At 53.2% G+C, this 14,734-nt stretch overlaps 1 protein-coding gene across 1 annotated transcript; it reads right to left on the bottom strand.

Moving 5' to 3' along the window:
- Window positions 1-858: 858 nt before the first annotated feature.
- LOC116945619 (synaptotagmin-12-like) lies at window positions 859-14,151 on the bottom strand. The gene is made up of 7 exons (XM_032960107.2): window positions 13,778-14,151; window positions 12,401-12,594; window positions 10,051-10,476; window positions 9,098-9,370; window positions 5,769-5,889; window positions 4,217-4,350; window positions 859-3,426 (listed from the first exon to the last, which is right to left on the bottom strand). Exons 1-7 carry the CDS (start codon window positions 13,809-13,811, stop codon window positions 3,154-3,156), a joined length of 1,455 nt encoding a protein of 484 aa, XP_032815998.2. The 5' UTR covers window positions 13,812-14,151; the 3' UTR covers window positions 859-3,153.
- Window positions 14,152-14,734: the final 583 nt, after the last annotated feature.

A 14,734-nucleotide genomic window follows, 5' to 3' on the forward strand; every position in this document is an offset into this window, starting at 1 on the left:
CTATTTTTGGGACGCGGTTAAGCCATAACTCAGGGCGCTGATGTTGAAATATTCAAAACGAGGCCGGTAAGCAAAGAAAGTCTTCTTGTCGGGTGTTTTCTATGTTCCGGGCCCGACGCTGCTGTAACAATCGGAGGCGCCTGTGTGCGCACAACATCGACTCGTTAACAATCGGGCCGGAAAGTCGCGTCTACCCCACGCGCTCCTAAGGTGGGGGGGGGGGAGCAACAAGAGCAAGCCGGCAAGCCAGTGGGTGTAGTGAGCTCAACCCCCCACCCCCCCTCCACCAAAACCCATTCCTCACCACGTCATCCACGACAACTTGACACGCTCGGTCAAGAACCCCCGCCGTAAAAGAGAACGGGCAAATCGAGGTGATAAGAGGCGATGTGTTGGGAGCATGGGGGCCCTCCCCTCCTCGTGGCGAAAATAATTATAATAATAATAATAGCTGGAGACTGCACAAAGACAAAGGAGACCCCCGTGTAGCCTGTTGGGGCAAGTGCTATTAGCGATGCACCTATGGCCAGCACCACGCCCGGGACGCCTTTGCCTCCCCTCGTGGCGATGTTTGCACACACCGCACTAGCTACTCATTGAGGCTGAGTCGACTTAGGGGAGGCCCGGGAACGGTTCAGGTAATCGTAAATAGTGTTGGCCGTGAGCGGGAATCGAACTCGGGTGGCCGGGTTCGTAGCGCAGCGCGCGAACCGCTACACTATCGCTCCCCACGCACGCACGCACAACTATGCAATTTGCATTCTTTTTTAACGGCGTCTCAACGTGTAGTCGTGAGTGTTTGCTGCGTAAAGTATTCGGACGCGTGAGTCACAGGGAAGAGGATGCGTACATGTCGTATTGTTTGTAAGTATTTTACTTATTTTATTTTTAGATGGGGACATGGTCAGGCATAGGCAGACAAGAGGAAGGTCCGAAGTCTACACCTGGAGAGGGGGGGAGGGGAAGGAGTCAACAGTACTGGAGACTGGGGGGAGTTCCACATCGTGTGTAGCAGTAGACGAGAACGAGATGCGTGTAGTGTAGCAGTTAGCGCGCAGCGCTACGAACCCGGCGACCCGAGGTCGATTCACTCTCACGGCTCCTAGGTCGACTTCTGCCTGAAATGAGTACCTTATGTGGTGTGTAAACATCACCACTGGGGAGACAAAGGCGGCCGGGCGTGGTGTTCGCCACCCACCCACACGTATGCCGTGCCGGCCTTCATAGGTGCTCGCTAACGGCACTTAGCGTCCTCTGGTCTAACACCGTTTGAGACGAGGCTGCAAAGAAAGCCGTCTCTGGTGTGGACCAATCAGTTTCAAAGACAATGCATCATATTATCAGAGCGTGTTTTTGTTTGCACAAGTATTGTGGTTAATGCAGACATGATTCCTTGTAAAAGGTTTCAGTTTGGTGTTTTAACACCTTAACACAACCTGTTTTGATGCCAGAAAAAAGGGGAAAAACCTCCTCTCATATTTTGGTACTGGCAAAGCAAGTCCCATGATCTTTGTGAATGTTCATTTGGCCCGAAAAAAAAGTGATTGGGAAATGGCTAACGATAATTAACATTTCCGCGTTAGATGAGCGGTTAACGATTGATTAGATACATATTCTGTACGTAATATGTTGTCCAAAATAGGACCCGTATCTGTAAGAGTTGGCAATTTCCCTGCATTAGTTGAAGTAAGCCAGACTGCAGATGAAACGCTATGTCGAAACGGCTCCGAAGTTGGCTTGCATCGAACCCATCCTACTGCTAATAATTATTATAATAATGCATTGCCACAGAGCCGTGCGGCCGATGGATTATATATCTACTCGTATATATTTTTTTTATGGGTGGACAGATATATGGTGACAGTCTGTTTATCTGCGTGTGCGTGTAGCGAGTGACGTCTGAATCCGGTCCTGGGTTTTCAACCCTTCGCCAACCCCCACTGACCAATGTGGTGAAGTATGGTCAGCCCCCCCCCCCCACCACCACCCCCCCCCCTCGATTTACACTGCATGGGGAGGCTTTCATCCAGGAGTGGATTGAATAGAGGTTGTAAGAAACTTACAACCAAGTTAATTTATGAATGGATCATGGTCGGTGAGATTGTGACTATATTTCTTGGTTCTTTTGGTAAAGTCACGTAGAAGGGAAACAACATTTCAAATTAGAATTTTTTTTTTCAAATTTTCTTGCTGTGGTTTTCACACCTGATGATGATTGCTTGTGTTGCAGTCGAAACGTCGTGAGAATTTTATTTTTTATATTTTTATTATTTTATTGTTTCCCTTCTACGTGACTTTACCGAAAGAACCAAGAATATGAATCCCTGCAGTCACGAAAGCTTTAAATCGAGATTGTGACTGTTAAATGATTGATGGCTAACACAATATTGATTAACAGTGGATAATGTTATATTTTTATTGATGCAAACACCACCTTCTTTGCCTTTTTGGTGGGCAAAATGTATAACGCGCATCTTTAAAATAATTAAAATTACAGAGCTGTGCCACCATCACGACGATGATGATGCAGCTGCTTCTATTGTTGGTGATTGTGATATTGTGAATGAATGATCGTGAGCAACCTATTGATAATTCTGCAGTGGATACTGATGATGATGATGGCGATGCCACTGAAATGCGGCTAACTCTATTTGATGATGATGATGTTGATGTCACTAACAATGCTGCTGCTACTCCTTCCGGCGCTGGTGCTGGTCGTGCTGATGGTGATGATGATGATTATTAATATGACTCTCACTGACAATACTGATACTTATTCTTGGTTCTTTCGGTAAAGTCAACGTGACTTTACCGAAAGAACCAAGAATATGAATCTCACTGCAGTCACGAAAGCTTTAAATAAAAAAAATACTGATACTGTTGCTGCATCCGATGCTGGTTGCCGCGGACGAACGTGATGAATGTATCTGCAGCCGCCGACTTGTGTCGCCCCCTTCTGTTGCTGCTGATCGTGGGGGGGGGGGGGGGGGGGATGACGATGACGAAGACTACGACGATGCGATAATGCAACCATGCTAACACATCATCCAGTATGTACGGGTATGTTGAACGTCTTTCGCACCGTACGTAGCCAACCGCGCTAATCGGAGGTGGTGGTGATGATGATGACGGCAGCGGCGGCGGTAAACCGCACTAGCAGAGCAGGTCATCGGTGTTGCTGATGATCGAGGCCTGGCCCCCGCTCTGCTGCGGGTGGCCGTGGGCCCCCTCGGCCGACGCGTCCGGAGGGCCCCGGAGGAGCGCGTGCCACGCGGCCACGGCCCTGCGGGGCGAGGCCAGCACGGCCGTCCAGTGGGCCAGCGCAGCTCCGCGACTTCGCGGCCCCAGCACCACGTGCCCAACGACCTCGGCACGGCCCCCCGGGCCGGGCGCGCGCTCAGCCACGGTCACGCGCACGCACACGTGCTGTGGTCGGCGGGAGATGGGGGGGGGGGAGAGATGGGGGCGGTGGTGTAGAGGTTAGCGCGCTGCGCTTCGAACCCGGCGACCCGAGTTTTATGCCCGCTCACGGCCCAACGCCACCGACGGTTATTTGGACCGATTCATGAGCCTCCCCTAGGTCGACTCAGACTCAAATTAGTAATTGGTGCGGTGTGTAAACCTCACCACGGGGGAGGCAAAGGCGGCCGGGTGTGGTGCTGGCCACCTTCCTCCTCGTGTGCCGTGCCGGCCTTCAAAAGGTGCTCACTAACAGCACTTGCTCCAACAGTCTGTGAAGGCTATACGGGGGATCTTTGTGCGTGTGTGTAAGTGTGTGTGTGTAGGTGTGTGTAGGTGTGTGTGTGTGTGTACGGGTGTGTACGTGTGTGTGTACGTGTGTCTGTGTGTGTACGTGTGTGTGTAGGTGTGTGTGTAGGTGTGTGTGTGTACGGGTGTGTACGTGTGTGTGTACATGTGTGTGTACGGGTGTGTACGTGTGTGTGTACGTGTGTCTGTGTGTGTGTACGTGTGTGTGTACGTGTGTTTGTGTGTGTGTGTGTGTACGCGTGTGTGTGTGTACGTGTGTTGTGTGTGTACGTGTGTGTGTACGTGTGTTGTGTGCGTGTACGTGTGTGTGTACGTGTCTGTGTGTATGTACATGTGTGTGTACGTGTGTCTGTGTGTACGTGTGTCTGTGTGTACGTGTGTCTGTGTGTGTGTGTATACGTGTGTCTGTGTGTGTGTACGTGTGTGTGCTGCGCAGAGAGAGGCTCACGGGGAGGCACGCGCGAGGCACGCTGAACGTGAAGGATTCGTTGTAGACTGGGCTCCTCTCGTCCTTGCGCACAGCGGTGCGCACCTTGCTCACCTTGCGCCCCCCCTGAAGCAGGTACACCTTCACGTAGGGGTCTGCACGCAGTGGGACACCACCACCACAATAAATAACACCACCAACACACCACCGCACAACCCCACCACACTCACGGCAACAAAGACCCCCCCCACACCCCACCCCGTATAGCCTTAACAGACTATTGGGGCAAGTGTTGTTAAAGAGCACAGAATGAAGGCCGTAACGCCTTTGTCTCCCTAGTGGCAATGTTTAAAACCATACCAGGTACTAATTTGAGGCTGAGTCGACCTAGGGGAGGCCCAGCACCCGTTCAGATAAGCGTCACTGGTGTTGGCCGTGAGCGGGAATTGGACACCACCAGTTTAACACGTAGGCTTTCGCGACCAATATCATCCATGATACAAATCTGGCTGCCGCCTGATGAAACTAGTTCTACTGGTGAAACGTCGTTCCACTGTGCCACCACTCCACCGTCTCTCCAACACACCGGTGTCCTGTACTATTAACGAATTGGCACGTTCTGTCTACGTGACAAACCTTACTAGTTGGCTGTGTCGGGTGGTGGCGGGTTTAACGACACATTTATATATTTACGCGATCCAAACCAAAAAAAAACTCTTATGGATGAACACCACCACCACACAATGGTGGTCATCATGGGCCCGAGTTCAAGGAATTTAATGTGGACTCCCTGTCCACATTCAGACCACCCCACATCCCCCGCCAGAGCACCTTCTCTCTCTCTCTCCCCGTCACCTGGGCTCCCAGCCACCCAGTGGACCCCTGTGCGCTGCTGTGTAGGTCCGTGGCTCTCCACGTAGGCCATGTGACGTTGCGTGGTTGGCATGAGCCCTGGTGCAAGGAATGAAATGGAGTTCCCCCCCCCCCCCCCCTACAATGCCGGGCACACGGTGGGAATATTGCTCGAAGGCTTCGCTGCGGTCGACTGTGCTGTACACCGTCATCACTAATGCCCCAACGGCAATCCACTGCTGGATGAAGGCCGCCCCGCGGCATGTCGAATCGTCAGGGTTTGTTTGACCATACTTCACCGCGCTGGTCTGTTTACTGTTTGTGAAGGAGTGGGAAGGGGGGGCGGACCGGTTCAGACGTGTACTCCGATACTGATGCGAGGCGTGGCCTGCAATTCGAAATTTGGATCGTGAAAGATCTCGGCACGGTGTGTGCCGTTCCACTGTGCCACCACTCCACCGCCTATATAATATGGATCATTTTCTCACAGAAGGCATCAATGACATCCCATTGCTCATTTTTGGGAGGGGCCTGCCAGTGATGTTTGGCCAAGCCCTTATTTGGGAATTTTCAATGACATAGATTTCACTGTTAAACGGCAGTCGATTGATTCCCTACTCTCCTGCCTGCAGAGGTAATTAGTGGGGGGGTTAGGGCGGGTGGAGGGAGAGATGCCGACTCTCCCCTGCACCCCCAGGCTGCGCGTCCCCCCCCCGCCCACCGGCAGAAGCCTTGTGCCCCAGCCACACGAGGTGCTGCGCCTTCACCACCACCACGGTCAGCCGCTCCGCTGTGGGGAGGTAATTCAGCGAGATGCGGATGTCTCCACAGCGCTCGGTCGCCTGGGGGTGGGGGGGGGGGGGGGGAAGGGGTCGGGAGGGGTATAAACTCTATAACTATTTTTTTTTATTTTACCAGGTAAGGCTCACTGAGCTGCTCAATGGGCCTCAACGAAGTGGCTTATCATCACGTGGAAAGTTACAGGAGCCAAATACTCTAAATGCGTGACGTTGATTCTAAAATGTGTGTGGGGGGTGGGGGGGACCGGAAGACCCGGAGAAAAGGGGAGACGTGCAAACTCCAAAATATACAGCAGCAGCAGGCGTCAGGGTCGGGATCGAACCCACGACCTCCTGCACACCAGGCGAGGTAGTTAACATCTCCTAGCCACCGTGATGATGATGAGAGAGAGAGACACGCAAACTCCAAAATATACAGCAGCAGCAGGCGTCAGGGTCGGGATCGAACCCATGACCTCCTGCACACCAGGCGAGGTAGTTAACATCTCCTAGCCACCGTGATGATGATGAGAGAGAGAGAGAGACACGCAAACTCCAAAATATACAGCAGCAGCAGGCGTCAGGGTCGGGATCGAACCCACGACCTCCTGCACACCAGGCGAGGTAGTTAACATCTCCTAGCCACCGTGATGATGATGAGAGAGAGAGAGACACGCAAACTCCAAAATATACAGCAGCAGCAGGCGTCAGGGTGGGGATAAAAACCCACGACCTCCTGCACACCAGGCGAGGTAGTTAACATCTCCTAGCCACCGTGATGATGATGAGAGAGAGAGACACGCAAACTCCAAAATATACAGCAGCAGCAGGCGTCAGGGTCAGAATCGAACCCACGACCTCCTGCACCCCAGGCGAGGTAGTTAACATCTCCTAGCCACCGTGATGATGATGAGAGAGAGACACGCAAACTCCAAAATATACCGCAGCAGCAGGCGTCAGGGTCGGGATCGAACCCATGACCTCCTGCACACCAGGCGAGGTAGTTAACATCTCCTAGCCACCGTGATGATGATGAGAGAGAGAAAGACACGCAAACTCCAAAATATACAGCAGCAGCAGGCGTCAGGGTCGGGATCGAACCCATGACCTCCTGCACACCAGGCGAGGTAGTTAATATCTCCTAGCCACCGTGATGATGATGAGAGAGAGAGAGAGACACGCAAACTCCAAAATATACAGCAGCAGGCGTCAGGGTCGGGATCGAACCCATGACCTCCTGCACACCAGGCGAGGTAGTTAACATCTCCTAGCCACCGTGATGATGATGAGAGAGAGAGAGAGACACGCAAACTCCAAAATATACAGCAGCAGCAGGCGTCAGGGTCGGGATCGAACCCATGACCTCCTGCACACCAGGCGAGGTAGTTAACATCTCCTAGCCACCGTGATGATGATGAGAGAGAGAGAGAGACACGCAAACTCCAAAATATACAGTAGCAGCAGGCGTCAGGGTCGGGATCGAACCCACGACCTCCTGCACACCAGGCGAGGTAGTTAACATCTCCTAGCCACCGTGATGATGATGAGAAAGAGAGACACGCAAACTCCAAAATATACAGCAGCAGCAGGCGTCAGGGTCGGGATCGAACCCACGACCTCCTGCACACCAGGTGAGGTAGTTAACATCTAGCCACCGTGATGATGATGAGAGAGAGAGACACGCAAACTCCAAAATATACAGCAGCAGGCGTCAGGGTCAGAATCGAACCCACGACCTCCTGCATCCCGGGCGAGGTAGTTAATATCTCCTAGCCACCGTGATGATGATGAGAGAGAGAGACACGCAAACTCCAAATATACAGTAGCAGCAGGCGTCAGGGTCGGGATCGAACCAACGACCTCCTGCACACCAGGCGAGGTAGTTAACATCTCCTAGCCACCGTGATGATGATGAGAGAGAGAGACGCGCAAACTCCAAATATACAGCAGCAGCAGGCGTCAGGGTCAGGATCGAACCCACGACCTCCTGCATCCCGAGCGAGGTAGTTAATATCTCCTAGCCACCGTGATGATGATGAGAGAGAGAGAGACACGCAAACTTCAAATATACAGCAGCAGCTGGCGTCAGGGTCGGGTTCGAACCCATGACCTGCATCACCAGGCGAGGTAGTTAACATCTCATAGCCACCGTGATGATGATGAGAGAGAGAGACACGCAAACTCCAAATATACAGCAGGCGTCAGGGTCAGGATCCAACCCACGACCTCCTGCATGCCAGGCGAGGTAGTTAATATCTCCTAGCCACCGTGATGATGATGAGAGAGAGACACGCAAACTCCAAAATATACAGCAGCAGGCGTCAGGGTCGGAATCGAACCCACGACCTCCTGCACACCAGGCGAGGTAGTCAACATCTCCTAGCCACCGTGGCGCCCAGATGGGAGCAGATACGAGAGGAAAAATAAGCCATCATTATTCGTATTGGACGGACGAAAGGGCACACAACAATAAAATGCAACAACGATGTGAGAAAATTATAAAGTTACGGGCAACGGCTATCGTGATAAGAGCATACCGGTCAACCCATACGGGTTCTTGCCGTATTCTTGTCGAGGGAAATTAAGTTTCCAGGTCCAAGCGGCGTACAGTCGTTTCAATGCGGACAAAAAAATGTTTGTCTGTTTGTGATTCTCTCTTGTGGTGGGACTTTGTAGGATGGACGTTGAGACTTTACAGGGCACGGGGTGACCAATAAGATCTGAATTGGTCCGTAATAAGGTCGGGCACTGATAAGGGGTTGACAGGTTTGTAAGAGTCACATCGTTGAATTGTTTATCGTTTGTGACAACATTAAGGATCGAACCAGTGCTTACTAAGTGGTGTGTGATGAATGGAGGAGAAACTTGGGAAATGATGGGGAGGGGAATGACATCGAGAGACGGAACGAGGAATGACATCGAGAGGAATGTCGCTTGGAATGACATCGAGAGACGGAACGAGGATTGCACGGATTGGAGAACGCACGCAGGTTCAATGTTAAGAAGAGTGGCCTCTGGCAGGAGACGATGGCGGATGGTGAAGAATCGTGACGGGGAGTGGCCGTCAAGGTGACACGGAACGCGTCCCAGGGGACGTCCAGCAAGGAGATGCGAGCGACGAAATCAGCTCGCGTGAAGGTGCGAGGTGGATCAGTGCATTCCGAGATCGTGAGAGATGGAGTTGGGGCTTGGGGCGGCCCAGGCAGTAGATTGGACCATGGCTGATGATGATTGTGGCAACCCAACGTCCACAAGCTCGCAGCGCCCTCGCCTGGCCAGACTTGCGCAGGAAGAGCCAGCTGACGAACGGCGCAACGTGGAGTTCCAATTCAGAGAGGCGCAGCTGCGCTTCTGGCGGGCGACCCTCGGGGTCTCCGGATGATTTCGTTTGCCCGCGGTGTCCGCCGGAGCCCACTCCGGCCTCACCCTCACACCGCACGCCGGAGAGGTGGAGGCGGCCTTGCTCCAGGTCGCCTTCTTCCATCGTCAGCGAGAACTCCTGGTCCAGCTCCAGGGTCGAGTTTGGGGGATCTGCAGCTGAGATCTGCGCGCGTGTGCGTGGGTGTGGGAGAGTGGGTGGGTGATTTCGTTTGCGCATTGCTCGTAGAGACCAGGAATCGGACCGCCTCTCCCAGATGAAGGTGAAGGCCTTTCGAGTGTTACATTTGAAGAAGTCAACTCTGCCCTTTGCAGCACTGTACAGTATATAAAAAAGGGAAGACCCCTGGACCAGATGGTATAACCGTGGACATCGTCAAAGAAGCAGACCCCGTTGCACAAAATGTTTACGCAAATAAAATTCTGCGATCATTGAAACGATGCCTCGATCGCGATGCTATTGCAATTTCTGAGGGCAAAAAAAATATATCACTCGAATCATCATCATCATCTCACCTTACCACATCTACTCACCTGCATACTGTCCACCCACATCGAACCACATCTCACACAAGCCTCACCACTCCTCACCGCATTACATACCAGCGCATCAACTTCTCACCTGTACAGTCCAACCAAATCCCTCCACAACCCACCTCACCACATCCCACTGCATCACACCGCATCGCACCACACCTCACCACATCACGCCGCCCATCATCGCACCTCCCCGCTTACCTGTTCGGTCATCCACGCCTCACCACTGCCACGCACACTCACCTGTACGTCCGTCAACCCTCATCACACACCACATGTCACACCACCTCGCTACACCTCGCCACTCACCTGCGCGCTGTCGCCCAGATGAATGGCTCCGCTTTGCCCCAGCAGCGTGAGCCGGACCCTCCACGGAGCCGCAGCTGCGTCCACGGAGCCGCGCGCTCTGAGCAACGAGACCCGCAGCTCCGAGCCACCGCCCCGCTCCTCCTGCTCGCATTGCACGGCCACCTCCACCCTGGGATCGCACTCCCCCATCTCGCCGCCGCCGCCGTCGTCTTGGAAGCCGAAATCGGGCGCCACGGAGGACACGGAGGAGACGGAGTCGGCGGAGGCGGAGCGGGAGAGCGGCGGGGGGCCTCGCGCCCGGCCCGCGGAGCCGTCCATCGCCTCGTAGCCGTGGCGCAAGAAGAGGACGCGCAGAGGGGAGGTCGCGCAGGATCGGCGACCCCCGGTCTCGTACCAGCGGTCCGCAGACTCGTCAAAGGATGGACGCTGTCGGAGGAGGAGGAGGGGGGGTGGATGGGGGATGGGGGGTGCACACAGCGGTATCAATCTTGAGTCCAGCACGGTGGGAACCCGGGACAAGTTGGGATGAAGTCCGCAGTGATCAGTGCCCAAGACGACGTTGGTGTTTTTGTCTGTTGTGTTTTTGTTGCTGCTGCGGTGCTCGCGCACCACGGATCTGCCGTGTGGAAATCGGCGGGCAAATCGGCGAAACAAATCCAATAAACTGAGCACTCAGACCACGTGCCTAACGGGCACGGCGGGCGGGCGTTTTAAATTCGCGCTTACAATTGCCCCAGAGGGTGGCTTCTCGTTTGAATTTCTACGTGAAAGAAACGGCCACCGTTTTCCAGCAGCGTTGTTCTGCATTGGGTGACCCTCCCACCCCCCCCGGGGGGAATTGGCGAGCTAGAGAAGAAAGGGCTGGGGTGGTGTGTCGGGCATTCTGCCCGCTTCTTCGCCTGCCAACTCGATCCGTCGTCGGTGCCTTGTGGCCGAGTGTTGACGACGCCCTCTCTACTATCGCGGTGTTTTTTTTGCGTGCAACAATACAAACGGTGGGTGTTTGACACTTTTTTTTGTAATTGTGACAGTTCGTGCCCGGTGGATATTTAGTGATGTTATTAGGGGTGGGGAACCCGCGATCCATGGGCAACACACGGCCCGTGACCTCGCTTCATATGACCCATGGCTACATAAACGCCCAGCGAACCATATTTATCCAAACCGTTCCCTGATGTATGTACGATGAACTTCTTTCACACCGTACGTCACCAACCGTGGCAATCGGAGGCGCGGGGGAAGTACAACAAGCTAAAGACAAAAAGCAGTTCTAACTAAATATCTTTTCAATCTAGATGATTTATAAGTGCATAGCTCCAGTGGCTTCCTAACATCGGAAGGAAGAGCGTTCCAGACGGCCGCAGAAGCGCATCTGAAAGCGCCACGCGACGCGGCGACCGTCTTTGTACGATGGCCACTCAAAATCCGCCGATGCGTCTTTCGGGTTGTACCGCGGGTTACTCGGCACGACGTCAGACGTTTCGCTCCGTATTTTGAGAGCTTCTCCAGCACCTTTGTCACGAAACTTCGGACATCTTGCCGAACAACACGCGGAACAACTCTGAAACATATGCAGTGCATAGACACAGCACGAGCGTGAACGCGTAAGACATCAGGGGGGGGAGAAACTCGGCTGCTCCCATTAGTCATGTCGCTCCGAGATCCTGCTTGTCATTGATGTAAACGGGGTATTATGGGTTAGTTTGTTGTCGAACTTCTTCAATCCCCTTCGCCTCTGTCTACCCAGCAGTGTCAATGGGTACGCGCCACTGCAGGGCGTGTGTGGTGGGGGTAAAGTGTGAGGCCTCTCACCCCCTTCCAAGACATTCTGGGCAAATCTCCTTCTAGACGGGCTCTCTAGAGGGCATTGCCAGAAGTGCAGTGGAGGGCGACGAGTGGGTGGGACAGACGGGAGGGGGGGGGCACATTTTCATTCGTTGCACCAGGGCTCTATGATGCCAACCGCACCACGCCACCGCTGCGTTGGATAATTACTTGGAGGGGGCTGCGGGGGGCGTGCGAACCTCGAGTTGGGCTATCGCTGAGACCATGGGTTCCAATATGAGCGAGTTGATGGCCTCAGCCTGGTCACCCAATGTCTATACCATGAAAAAATAACTCGTAATTTTTTAAAAGTAGTTTTCCAATTGATTTGGCATACGTGAGAGGGCATTTCAAGAGGGTATTTCGCGCTATTGCTAAGAGGGCCATTGATTGTGGGAGGGCATAAGCTGTGAAGACATTGTTGTAAGAGTGTGGCAGTGCAGTAGGACGAGACAGCATTTATAGAGGGTACTGCGGTGGGAGTCGGGGGGCGAGGGGAAGGAGGGGAGGCAAGGGGGTCACTCACCTTGCCGTGGGGCCGGGACCCATCGCGGCCATACTTGGCCTCCAGGTAGCGGTGATCGAAGTTGGGGAAGGGCACGGTGGTCGGCCGTCGGCCCTTGCGAAGCAGCCGCCACGCGCTCGTCGCGACGGTCACGAGCAGAGCCACGGCGCCCAGGGCCACCACGAGGCCTTCCCAGCGCGCGGGCCTCTCAGTAACTGAGGCACAGGAGGGGGGGGGGGAGGGCACACACACACTGTGTGCCTTCTAGATATATAGAATTTTTTGTTGTATTGATATATTTATTTTAAACCGTACCTGATGCACAAATTGAAAATTAAAAACTCTCCGGCAGTGTGCGACTGTGGTCATCCGGAACGGACGGTGACAACGTAGAACTTTATTTTTTACCTACGTGACTTTACCGAATAGAACCAAAGAGTATGGATCCTTGCAGTCACGAAAGCTTCAAATCTAGAAACGTAGAACGACGCGATGCCCCGATCCACAAATACGAAGGAGGCATCGCAGCGATGCAACTCCACTGCTGCTCCTCACGCAGTCATCTGGCTGGACCAACTGAATGTTAAAAATTGTCGTCGTGGAAACGCATCTACATCATCCATACGAAAGAAAAAATATTCCTTTTAAATAGATACTGTATGTATTTCCCCCAATTGTGGAGCATTTTATTTTAAATAAATGTCGCCATCGTCCTGCCAACTATTTATCCAGAAAATAAACTAAGTCTAAAATGTTTTGCAACAATTGCGTGTTTCACGTGCGCACGCACGTGCGGAACTTATTGCGCGCCGCCGTACGTGGCAGGCAAGCCAAGTGCCCGTAGAAAACTCGCCGTGCATACCCCCGCACAGATGAATTCGAGAATCGCATTTCTGCACTGCAACTTTCGGGGCCAAATCGTTTGCTCAGAGGTTTTGCGAATGTTACAAATCTACACGCTTGGCGACCTTAGCCTGAAAAGCGACATATTGAAGGAGTGCACCACATTTCCCGTCATCATCAATTGTGAATTTTTCAATTCTATTTGTCTAATGATGATGATCGTAATTAGTTCATTCTAATGAACCATCGTGATGATGACCGACTTATGATCATGATCACCACCTGATAACTATTCATGATGATAATGTAGTACGTATGGTGAACTTTTTTTTTTATCACAGCCAACCCCGCTGTCCGGATGCAATCGCGATAATAGACTTCTTCTCATTGAATTCCTGATCATAATGGTGATAATTGCACCTTGGCGTAATGATGACGTGTGGGTGAATGCCAACAAATCGTGCATCGGTCGAGCACCGCTGGCGTACACGAAGGCCACCACTATTTGATGTTCATCGCCGATGAACATCAAAGCGCGCGGGACAATTAACTCACCGCTCGCGTGGTATCGCAGAATTGGCGACTCCATGAGTGGCCCCTTGCTCTTCCTCCTGGGTCTCCCTGCCGTGCCCCTCTTTTATAGATGAGCCGCGTTCACTTGGACCGGGGTGGGGAGTGGGGTACTGGAGATTGCGGCTGCGGCAGTGGTGGTGGTGGTGCAAGCTCGTTCTTACTGCTCACATAGACAGAATTTGCGTCCAAGAGAGAGAGAGCGAGCTAATGGGATTGCCTGTCCACGATTAGTGAATGCGAAACGGCCATTAGCGCTGATGAGACGGAGACTTGTGTTATATCACAGCGGCTGGCCTGAGATCTCAAAAGCGATGCGTCGTCAACGCTTCACGACCCCTGTCGTTGCTTCGTCGGCGACATCATCGGCGATGATCAATTTCCACCGCCGCACGAGGGGCCTTCTCCGCTCAAGCCTTCGCTATTCCCCTTTTTTGCGGGGTCCTGCGATGCAACGAATTCGGGCAGCACCTGCACGTGCGTTGGTGTCGTCGCCCCCCATCTCCCCGCGCCGAATGCATTCCCACGGCGGGTTGCCTCCTTCGGCCGCCACTCGCGGTTGCTATTTTCGCCCCCCTGATAGCGACGTGCCCAGCCCCACGCCCAAGCCAGCAGACAGAATTGTGGCTTTAACCTGCGCGCGTTTCCTGCCGTCATTTAAAGTTTAAATTCAGTGGCCTACGTTGGCCGTGGGGTGCAGGTACGAATACACAACAACAACAAAAGCACCAGTCACCTGGCGAAGGATAATTGTTGATGACAAAGGTGCGCTTTGCATCGTGCCACGAGCTAAAATATCCGTAAGAAATCCCACCGAGCGGTGCATCACCGCGTGCCTCGGAGAATGCCACCTAAAATTAGATACTACAGAACTACTTCTGAGATCCCTTCAAGTTTCGCTCTTTACTTCACACTCGGGGTGCTGCTGCAATGCACCACGCA

This window comes from Petromyzon marinus, chromosome 24, assembly GCF_048934315.1.
Source record: "Petromyzon marinus isolate PM22_M1 ecotype Great Lakes invasive population chromosome 24, UKy_Petmar_22M1.pri1.0, whole genome shotgun sequence".
Lineage (NCBI taxonomy): Eukaryota > Metazoa > Chordata > Hyperoartia > Petromyzontiformes > Petromyzontidae > Petromyzon > Petromyzon marinus.

Excerpts from the sequence above, each read along its gene's own strand:
- LOC116945619 (XM_032960107.2), bottom strand. The coding sequence starts at position 13,811 with ATGGAGTCGCCAATTCTGCGATACCACGCGAGCG. Across the intron at positions 9,371-10,050 it reads ATCTGGGCGACAGCGCGCAG|ATCTCAGCTGCAGATCCCCC; the intron begins GTGAGTGGCGAG and ends ACACGCGCGCAG. Across the intron at positions 3,427-4,216 it reads TGCCTCGCGCGTGCCTCCCC|CACGTGTGCGTGCGCGTGAC; the intron begins GTGAGCCTCTCT and ends CGCCGACCACAG.